At 48.9% G+C, this 10,747-nt stretch overlaps 1 protein-coding gene across 1 annotated transcript in view; it reads left to right on the top strand.

Moving 5' to 3' along the window:
* The window catches only part of cemip2 (cell migration inducing hyaluronidase 2), a gene marked incomplete at its 5' end in the record, with an annotated part of 20,523 nt that extends 10,409 nt beyond the window's left edge, over positions 1–10,114 (top strand). The window contains 11 exons of the mRNA XM_080531316.1: positions 262–297; positions 776–931; positions 2,972–3,149; positions 4,519–4,734; positions 5,091–5,302; positions 5,687–5,869; positions 6,187–6,406; positions 8,285–8,386; positions 9,047–9,192; positions 9,373–9,479; positions 9,690–10,114. Coding sequence (XP_080387442.1) covers positions 262–297; positions 776–931; positions 2,972–3,149; positions 4,519–4,734; positions 5,091–5,302; positions 5,687–5,869; positions 6,187–6,406; positions 8,285–8,386; positions 9,047–9,192; positions 9,373–9,479; positions 9,690–9,895 — 1,762 coding nt within the window. The 3' untranslated portion in view covers positions 9,896–10,114. The remainder of the gene's footprint in view (positions 1–261; positions 298–775; positions 932–2,971; positions 3,150–4,518; positions 4,735–5,090; positions 5,303–5,686; positions 5,870–6,186; positions 6,407–8,284; positions 8,387–9,046; positions 9,193–9,372; positions 9,480–9,689) is intronic.
* Positions 10,115–10,747: the final 633 nt, after the last annotated feature.

Genomic DNA, 10,747 nt, shown 5'->3' with positions numbered 1-10,747 from the left:
CCTCATTCCCGCTTCCTTAATCTGATCACGAACGACCGTGAACCATCCCCCCCCGCACCCCCCCCGCGCGCTGGTCGACTCGGCCCATCCTCAGTGTGACACGCTCTGTCTGCACATTATCTACAATGTGACTCCAAAAGCATTCCGAAGCATTTTCTTCACTATCACTCTCAATTAAGGTTCTGTACGCGAAAGTATGTGAAACATTTTGATTTGATTAGACTCATACACTCTTGTTTCTCTCTCTCTCTTGGTTTCCAGGTTCGCAGACAACGGCGTGGGGTTGTCCTTTGCGAGGTAATGTGTGTTTGTGTCTGTGTCTCTTCCACTGATTATGTTGTGTTTATGTCCATCTTGTTGCTGTGCCAGTATCACGCCTTTGTTTCTGTTGGCTGTAGCTGGACCTGGGCAGACGTTGTAAATAACTTGTGTGCTTGAGGTATTACCCAACCCCCCGCTCACTCGGTCTTGCCCAATACCAAACGCTCCCCCATTCTAATGATGTGTTTACTGGAGGTCTTATGCACTATTGAGTTACCTAACCTCCCCTCCCTCCCCTCCCCTTGTTGGCTCTAAACAACTGTATGTCTATAAGGTATCTACAGCCCCCCTCCGTCCCCTCCCTCCCCAATGATGGCAGCTACTCCTGTTTCTACATACAGGGTTAGCCCCCCTCCCTTAGGTATCTAACCCCTTCCCCCCCGTCCCTCCCCAGTGATGGCAGCTATGTCTAGAAGGTATCTAACCCCCTGCCCCCCCCCCTGTCCCTCCCCAGTGATGGAAGCTACCCAAAGGACGAGGGCTCCAGTCAGGAGGTGACCCAGTCTCTGTTTGTAGGAGAGAGCAGGAACCGTGGCAACAATGGAGGACAGAACAAGTACTGGGGCTTGGGAGGAGCCGACGGGAAGATGAGAACACTACCCAGGAACAGGTGAGAGGGGGAGGGGATAGGAGGGAGGGGAGGGAGGGAGGGAGGGAGAGAGAGGGAGAGGGAGAGGGAGGGAGGAGAGAGAGAAGTCTCAGAGGGTGTGAGCGAATAACCCCCTGTTGGTCTTGCGTGGGCTTCCCTCCAGTTGCTGTGTGTTCTAGTAATACTGACTATTTGTGATGCTTCTCAGAATCCATCATTTCTGCGGTTTCCCGCAATCAGAACGACTCATACCCATACTCCGGCTTTTTATGAAAAGCAGAGTTTGAAGAGGAAAAAGCTGCCAAGATTCAAACTCGACGCTTCGCTGCCAATCACCCTCAAGGCTGATTAACTGTCATTTGCGGATGTCGAGGCTGACAGTCCCCGACTGAGGGTTTTGCCACTTCTAAACACAGCCATCCCACCATCACTCCCACAGAGGAGTGATTGTCACTCACACGCGAGGCTGTGGCGCATCCTGCCACTCTGTCACAGACAGGAGACACACACTCCTCTGTGCTTCTCATGTTAGCTAGTTACAGTAGTTGGTAGGATTTCGTTAGTTAGTTCGAGTAGTTTGTTAGTTAGTTAGTTACAGTAAAGAGTTAGTAAGTTACAGTAGTTAGTAAGTTAATTAGTTAGTTACAGTGATCAGTTGGTTACCGTAGTTAGTTAGTTGGTTAATTAGTTAGTTACAGTAGCCAGTTAGTTAGTTAGTTCGGGAGTTAGTTAGTTAGTTAGTTCGTTAGTTAGTTAGTTAGTTCGTTAGTTAGTTATGGAGTTAGTTAGTTCAGGAGTTAGTTAGTTAGTTCGTTAGTTAGTTCTGGAGTTAGTTAATCAGGGCTGTTTTATATCAGAACTGAGCCCGGGGGTTTATAACCTGCCTGGTCCCTGGTCTCTCTCTGAGCTGTCCCTCTCTCTGCAGCTCGTTAAGCGTGGGAACAGAACAGCTAATTGCTGCCTTCTCTCATTCTAACCACGCCTGCGTTCGTCAACCGCTGTTTGTGGATTTACGGGTGTTTTTATTTATTTTTTTACACGTTTCCTGAGTCCTGACCACACAGTTACTGTGTGTGTGTGTGTGTGTGTGTGTGTGTGTGTGTGTGTGTGTGTGTGTGTGTGTGTGTGTGTGTGTGTGTGTGTGTGTGTGTGTGTCGCTGACGCCGCTGAGCTCTCACCCTGCTCTCTCTGGGAGACACAACAATTCTCCTTCATGAAAATGAAATATGACTTATGACCCAGCCTCCATTGACGGGACAATGGGATGATAATCCTAGCAGTAACGTGTCTCTAGAGTGGCAAGACTAGGGACAGGAAATGGCGTAATGTCCTGTATTGTAATGGCAGTAGACGAGTTCACGTGCTCCTGAAGCCCATCGACCGTTTTTCTTTTTTTTGCGTCAGCTAATGTAGCTAATGTAAGACATCATATTCTGTGAGGAGAGTTTTGATTTTTGACATGTTGGCATTGCCGCGACAACTATCCGTCAAATGAGATGAGTCTTGACGATGAGTCTTCATCGAAAAAATGTCATGGCGATGTTCAAATTGCTAAATGGCATCCCAGCCTCTCTCCTTTCATTCAGCTCCAGAGGCCTGTGCCAGTACATCATGTCCACTGTTGTTCCCTACAGGGAGCCAGTGGTGGCTGCTCTTCTGTCAACTGATCTGGCACTGTTCTTGAAGTTCCAGAGTTTAAAGTAGCATCTATGTACAGTATCTATGTACAGTAGTAGTAGTATCTAAACCTATATACAGTATTAACATCAACAGAACATATTTCTGTTGCTTCTCGGACTGATGTGGACCATCTCTCTCTCTCTCTCTCTCTCTCTCTCTCTATCTCTCTCTATCGCTCTTTCTCTCTCTCTCTTTCTCTCTCTCTCTTTCTCTCTCTTTTTCTCTCTCTTTCTCTCTCTTTCTCTCTCTCTCTTTCTCTCTCTTTTTCTCTCTCTTCTCTCTCTTTCTCTCTCTCTCTCTCTCTCTCTCTCTCTCTCTCTCTCTCTCTCTCTCTCTCTCTCTCTCTCTCTCTCTCTCTCTCTCTCTCCCCCCCTCCCTCAGGACATTCCCAATCCGAGGCTTCCAGATCTACGATGGTCCGGTGCGGCTGACTCGGAGCACGTTCCGTGGTTACGTCCCGACGACGGATCGCTTCACCAGCGCGGTGGGCTTCAACCTGAAGAACACCTGGCAACTGACGCCACGCAACAACCTATCACAGCTCAGCTTCCAACACACGGTTAGTAGTACTACACACAACAACCAATCACAGCTCAGCTTACTACACACGGTTAGTAGTACTACACACAGCAACCTATCACAGCTCAGCTTCCAACACACGGTTAGTAGTACTACTCACAACAACCAATCACAGCTCAGCTTACTACACACGGTTAGTAGTACTACACACAACAACCTATCACAACTCAGCTTCCAACACAACACACTTCCATCACACTTCAATACTCTGTTAGTATTACGCATAAGCCTACCCCCCCCCCCCCCTCCTCCCCCCACCCCCTCCCTCTCTCTCTCTGCCCCTTCCCTGCTCTATCTCCTTCCCGTCTTTCTCTATTTCTCCTCTGGTTTCAAGTAATGCAGGGAGGGTGAGAGAGGATTAAGGGAGAGAGCAGACTCTTGTTTTCCTGCTCTCTGCTAAGTCTGTTTCCTCTTTGGTGGCTCTGTCCCATCTGTTGGTAGAAGCGCCTTTGCCCTGGGGCTCAGCAGAACTGAGTTACTGAGTTGGCACTTCAGTGGAACTAGTGGTGCAGTGGAGGTCTACCCCCTGCTGAGGAGAGAGAGAGAGGGGCCTCTCTTGAACTCATTCTGAGCCGGAGTGCCCTCTAGTGTTTGAAAAAGGAATAGCCCCATACATTCAGCCTGGGTGGATAGGACGTATTCAAATGCAGATCTTTAACGTTATAGCCTCCGGGATCACATTTTGGATCTCAGAAGACAAATGACCGTTGAACTGTTTAATAGTTGTGTTGTTGTGCTGCATTGTTATGTTTCTGTAAAGTGTGTTTTGTGCGACATTATTATTATTTTTAACCCTCCTGTCGTGTTCGTTTCTCCCACCTTACTTTGGTGTTCCCGGTCAAATTTGACCCGGTTTGTTTTAACTCTTCTTGGATTAACCCAAAAACGATTAATCATCACCAAATTTTATTTAACACCCTTTTAAGCTGTAAACAATGTCTCAGACTAGCAGTTAACATGAATAACTGCAGTGAATATACAAAGAATAGACACTGAAAATGTAATGGTTGTGGATGTGTGGGTTTGTATGGGGATGTTTTCCCATCTGATGGATGAACATAATCTAGGGTTACCCACTCATTTCCTATGGCGGTCATTTTTGACCGGGTACACCACAGGTGTTACAAAGTTGACTAAACCTCTCAGAATTCGATGAAAATGGTGATCAGCAATTTTACATGTTCAATGTAAGTGTGCCTAGTGTGGAGGATATCATAAGGCCTTGAGGCAATCAAATGTAAAACACAATATTTATGATTGATGAAAGCTGCAAATCGGTCAGATTTGACCCGAACACGACAGGAGGGTTAAAAAAGATAAAGTGTGACGTGGCGTCCCTGGGCGGTCAGGTGGGCCTGCGGGCGTTCTTCGGCCGGCCGGGCCAGTGGTTCGAGGAGAACGACCTGGACGGGGACAAGAACTCCATCTTCCACGACGTGGACGGCTCTGTGACGGGGTACAGGGACACGTACGTGGGCAGGGCAGACAACTACCTGATACGCCACCCTCGCTGTGCCAACGTCACCCAGTGGAACGGGGTGGTCTGCAGTGGCACATACTCTCAGGTAAGGGGGGGGGGGGGAGGAGGAGGGAGGTGAGCGCTGGGGTGGGGTGGGGTTGGGGGGGGGGCAGCAATCGTGGTCATAGACAGGAGCATGGGATCCGTTCGTTGGTTAATCGCTTCAAACGTTCACTAAATAATAATCAACGTAATTCGAGTTAATAGTCTTTAATTAAATAAATGGATTCAGTGGATGAACTAATTATCTCAATCATTTCCGTCTAGTTCCTCACCCTATTCACCCTATTTACTCCCCCCCTCCTTTCCTGTTTCTCCCTTCCTCTCTCTTGCTGTCATCCACCTCCCCCCTCTCCCCCATCCTTTTCCCTCCCCCCCGCCACCGCCCTCCTCCTCCCCCAGGTGTACATCCAGACCCAGGGTGCCCACAGCCTCAGCCTGTCCATCAGTAGAGACGAGTACCCTGACGCTCCTCTGGTACTGCGGGGCACCAACAGCCAGGGGGCGCTCTCCCAGCAGTACCAGCCTGTCCTCATGATGAGCAAGAGCTACACCCTGCACTGGGACGGGCCTGCACCGCGAGAGATAGTCCTGTCCCTTATTAACTTCAACCAGTGAGTGATGCCTCGGGACTGTGTGTGTGTGTGTGTGTGTGTCTGTGTGTGTGTCTGTGTCTTTCTCGGTGTGTGTCTCTGTATCTGTATGTGTGTGTGTGCCAGCTAACCTAACACCTCTCTCTCCCCGCACCAGAGGCCATGACTAGGTCCTTGTGGGTCTATGTTACCTATGTGTGTGTGTGTGTGTGTGTGTGTGTGTGTGTGTGTGTGTGTAGCTAGGCTAACAGTGGCTCAGTTGGTGGAGCATGATGCGAACAACGCTTATGTTGTGGGTTAGATTCCCCCTGGGACCATATATACTGAAAAGTGTATGCACATTTGTATGTATGTACATTACATATTACATATTACACCTCTCCCCCCCCCCCCCCCCCCCTTCAGAGGTGACTGGGTCCTGGTGGGTCTCTGCTACCCTCCTGACACCACCTTCCAGGTCATGGCTGACATCAACGACCGCCAGACCAACACCTTCGACGAGCTGACAGACTACGGCACGGTCACCTCCCTGGCCGACCTGGAGAAGAGAGGGATGGAGAGGAAGTACTACTTCGACCGCAGCGTAGGGTGAGAGAACTCCCCCCTTTCTCTCTCTCTCTCTCTCTCTCTCTCTCTCTCTCTCTCTCTCTCTGTCGCTCTCTCTTTCTTTCTTTCTCTCTCCCTCCCTCTGTCTCCTTCTCTCACTTACTCCTTACTTTTTTCACACTTTGTGTCAGTGTCTCTCTCTTCTCTTTGTCTTTCCCCTCTGTCTTTCCCCTCCTCTCGCTCTGTCTCTCTTCATCTTTTTCTCTCTCTCTCTCTTCCAACCCTCTCTCTCTCTTCCACTCCTCTCTCTCTCTTGACGGACCCTGTGTCTCTCTCTCCCCCCCCCCCCCCCCCCCCAGATTGTTGTGGCTGTACCTGCGGGCGAGGCACGGGCGCGACGGCCAGAGTTACTGCTCCGTCAGGGGCTGTGAGAGGGTCAAGGTCATGGCCACCACGTCCTCCAGACAGACCTGTAACTGCACCGCCAAGGCCTACCCCAAGTACACCAAGACCCCCTCGGCGGTGGTCCCCATGCCCACCCTCAGCACCCAGCCATGCAGGGACTGTGGGGCCTCCCAGGTCAGTACACCCTGGGTGGTCAGTACACCCCCCTACAGGGGCCGTAGAGTTAGAATCAGCTCGGCTGGAGAATAAGAATCAAATCCAATTCCAATTCTATGGCGATAGGATTCAGTTCGGCTTCATTCTCAGAGTACTAAAAAAGTTTACAATTGGTACTTTTGATCTCGTTCAGGGGTGCAAACTTGTGACCTTTCTGCGAAATTAGCCGTTTTTATCTCAAAATATGTCATCCATGTGAATTGTGTAGTGTAAAAATATATTTTGGGTGGGGAGGGGGGGGAGGGTCTAAAGGCCGGTTTAGGCTTCTGCGTCGAATTTACGTGCGGCTACGCCGTAGACTACACGAGGGCTCTCCAAGTTTATAGTTCGACGTTGGTCCGCGCTGCAATTACACCGTCACATCGCTAGGTGGCAGTGTGTTTTCAGCCCCTGTGCTGTGCCTCTTCCGGTTAGGAACTCAACGGAGCTCAAAGCTCAAAGCGGCATAATAGCGATCTTTTTGTTGTTATGTTTGTTGTATATAAAAGTTCTATGATGCATTGAAATGACATTAAACTAAGATAATACGATGGTTATCATAATTTTTCAAATCTTTATTAATAAGTAATTACAGAAAAGGTGAATGACATTTCTGTCATGACTTCCGCATTTTGGGCGACGAGAGAGTCGGAATCTTGTCTGAATCATGTTCTACCAAGCGGACCAATCACAGAGCTTACGGTTACGTGCGCTCTGACGCGTGGTTAGATTTTTTGAGAGGAGCACGTCAAGGCTACGCACGGTCATGCGGGACTACGTAAGCTTACGCGTAGCCTACGGCGTCGACTTTACGCAGAAGCCTAAACCGGCCTTAAGTCTCATCCAAGTCACATGATGCGCGAGCTAACTAATCTCCCTGTCTGCTGAACTCTGTTGCTGTTGAAATAACTTTTAGCTTCAGGGAGCTAGGTACAATTGCAGACAGCATAGAGAACACAGTCACGGTAAACTGTTTTCGAAGTAATTCTGCAGGTGTTAAGGTCAGGGCTGCCGCTACTTACACATGCATCATTGTTAGACCACCGTTAGTGCTGGCGATATCTATTTAACACCATTAGTGATAGCGGTATCCCCCCCTAAGGTTAGCCGCGGAAAAAAAATGGGTCACCTTTTTGGGCCATCACCAGTTTGCACCCCTGATAAAAGAAGCTATATCAAGAGACATGTGAAATATACTGTATGCTCAACAGTAGTAATTTATAATTTTACACCGGTTGCATCAACTTTTATGATTCAGCTTCATTGTACATCATCATAACCTCAGTCCCCATTACTACTGCAAATAAACCCTTGCAAATGCAGGCAGGTATACCCCTGCCAGGTCATACCTTGTGTGTTAGATTCAAATTGTCTTTGAGAAAGACTAGGGTCTTGAAAAGAGAATTCTACCTGAGCCTTCTTGACTTTCCATTTAGTTAATGTGAATGTTAGTTTCTCTCAACTTTAGCATAATAACCCTTCAAAAATGGTCATGCAAACAATGTTTGTTTGAGGCATATCTGTTATGTAACTTGGATTGCAGAGATGGGTGTTCGGCCTACGAGAACTCAGTCACGGTAAACAGTTTTCGAAGTAATTCTGCAGGTGTTAAGGTCAGAGCTGCCGCTACTTACACATGCATCATTGTTAGACCACCGTTAGTGCTAGCTGTATCTATTTAACACCATTAGTGCTAGCGCTATCCCCCCACTAAGGTTAGCCGGCAAAAAAATATGTGTCACCTTTTTGGGCCATCACCAGTTTGCACCCCTGTCGTTGATCCGTGACATTAAATGACATCTCATTACACATTTTGGAGGGAGACTAAATGCAATTTTGTAAATGTTGTTTGTGTAGCTGGTGTTCTCCAGCGACCCGTGGAACTCGTACCTCCAAACTCAGATCAAGTCCCTCAGCAGCAAGGAACAGCAGAGTGGGGACACACAAGCTTTTATCACTGTGAGTACCAGGACCAGTCCAGGGGGGGCTGTTGGAGGCATGGAATGGTGTAAGCCAGGAATGGTTTGATACCGTTCCATGTATTTGCAATGAGGCCCGTTCTCCGATTTCTACCTCCACCAGCCTCCCCTGGGTCAGTCAGGTGTCAAAGCCTCTCATTGTCTTGACATTGATGTTTTTATGCTGTGCATGTGGTCGTCATTAATCTCGCGTGCCGGACTTTATAGTTTCAGTGATATTGTGCAATATTCTGAGAAACACTTTGTCTGGCGATGCACGATAGGTAGTTTTATTTTATGTACTTTTTATGTTTTTGGAGGGTCAGGCGTACTTAACTTGGTAAATGGTAAATGGACTGCACTTATATAGCGCCTTTATCCAAGGCGCTTTACGACGGCCTCTCATTCACCCATTCACACACACATTCGCCCCCCAATGGCGGCAAGCTACCATGCAAGGCGCCGGCCCCGCTCACTGGGAGCAATTTGGGGTTCAGTGTCTTGCCCAAGGACACTTCCACATGTGGCCAACAGGGGCACTGCCAACCGCCGATCTGCCAACCTTGCGATCATTAGACGGCGGCTCTACCTCCCGCGCCTGCGCCACAGCCGCCCCTGCACTCTGCACTTCTCACCCTCCCTCTGCTGTTTGGTCTCTCAGGTGAACGGTGAGACGTTCCCCATCACGCAGACCGGTTTCCTCCTGGTCACTGTGGATGCGTGCTCTGGGAAAGTCACCAAGAAGTCCCCCTTCTCCAAAATGGATGCCAAGATGGAGCAGTATCTGAAAACCGGAATACCAAAGAGGTGAGGGTGGAGGTGTCGCAGGTAGTGACGGGATGCCCCCTAGTGGTGGGGTGCAGAGATTCGTTGGTGGTTAGGGATATCTAACATGAGTTTGAGTACTTCTTCTGTTGGTTTGGTAAAACCTTTGACTCGATGCCGGTTTCGGTGATCCTAACGGGTTGTGGTTTTCCTCATGACTAGATCGATAGTGCTTCTGGGAACGCGAGGTCAGCCCGAGGGCTTGGCCGGTGTCGCACGCTATCTGGTCCCCCTGGGAACGGCTAAGGCTGCAGATCTTAGCAGTAAAGGTTGGTGGACAACAGGCTCTCTAGGGTCCAATTATTGTACTTCCTGTCTGGCTTCTGTCAGTGTGTTTTGTTTTCTCAGTCTCTCGGTCTCTGCCTTTCTCCTACTGTTTTCCTCACCGTACCTTTCATCCATCTCTCTCCCTCTGCCTCTCATTATGGTAACTGACACCAGGGTTGTGTGTGTGTGTGTGTCTCTCTCTCTCACTTCAGAGAGCTTGGTGTTCTTCGGGTTCCAGGGTGCCTCCGCCCCCCCTCCCTGGACCTCTCTCCTATCCAGCCACGGTGAGGAGGTTGTGGGGCTTCAGGAGCGCTACCTCCCCCTGGCCCTGGAGGCCTATGACTGTCCCAAGGCTGCACCACGCACACGCAAAGACCTTGAGCTACTGAAGAAAGCCACATCTACAGGGCAACAGTGACCAATGTGAACACAGCTAACCCAAAAACACAACCAACCAACCAACCAACCAGCGAATGATTGTGAACTGCTGAACTTCTTATTTATTAGTGGCAAATATGTTTACTGATATGGAGGGTATTTTGTATTGTGTGTGTGTGTGTGTGTGTATATGTGTGTGTGTGTGTGTGTGTGTGTGTGTGTGTGTGCCTGCCCGCCCGTGTGTCTGTGTGTGTGCCAGGGTGTGAGTGTGTGTGTATTTCTCTGTTTTCAGCGTGTGTGTGCCTGTGTGCCTATGTGTTTGTGTTTGTGTGCCCGTGTTTGTGTGCTGTGTGTGTGCGTGTTTGCGCGTGTGTGTGTGTGTGTGTGTGTGTGTGTGTGGAGGAGGGGGGGGGGGGGCTTGGAGGAGGTTCTGTTGAGGCACAAAATGATGCACTTTCCTAGACACAAATAATTTGCCATATCAGCCAAAGTAATCGCACAGAGCCATGAAACCTGTCGGTGTTCGACAACTAAAGACGTTAGACCTGTTGCAGCTCAACAAACGCATCATGAAAAGAAGAGGACTGAACTGTGACTGACCGGTATCGAACCTGGGTCTCCTGTGCAAGATTGCATTACACTGTGTTAGCCTAAGCATTAGCTGGGGATGCTAACATATAACGTCTTTTCAGGTCTCAGGCAACGTGGTTCACACGCACACACCCCTGTATGTTACACAACCAAAGGAAAAGCTCTCATTATAATCTTTATTTTTGTCTTCCTTGTCAGTGTCCTTTCTCCTCCGGTCGCTGTGTGTTTCCTTTGCACGTCCCTGGGCATTTTTGTTTGGCTTTTTGGATCTTGGTTAAAACTGGAATGTAAAAAAAAAAAA

The sequence above is a fragment of the Nansenia antarctica genome, assembly GCF_963989245.1.
Source record: "Nansenia antarctica genome assembly, chromosome: 5".
Lineage (NCBI taxonomy): Eukaryota > Metazoa > Chordata > Actinopteri > Argentiniformes > Microstomatidae > Nansenia > Nansenia antarctica.
Note: the sequence above shows the minus strand (reverse complement) of the source record. Positions and strands in the feature narration are given on the sequence as shown.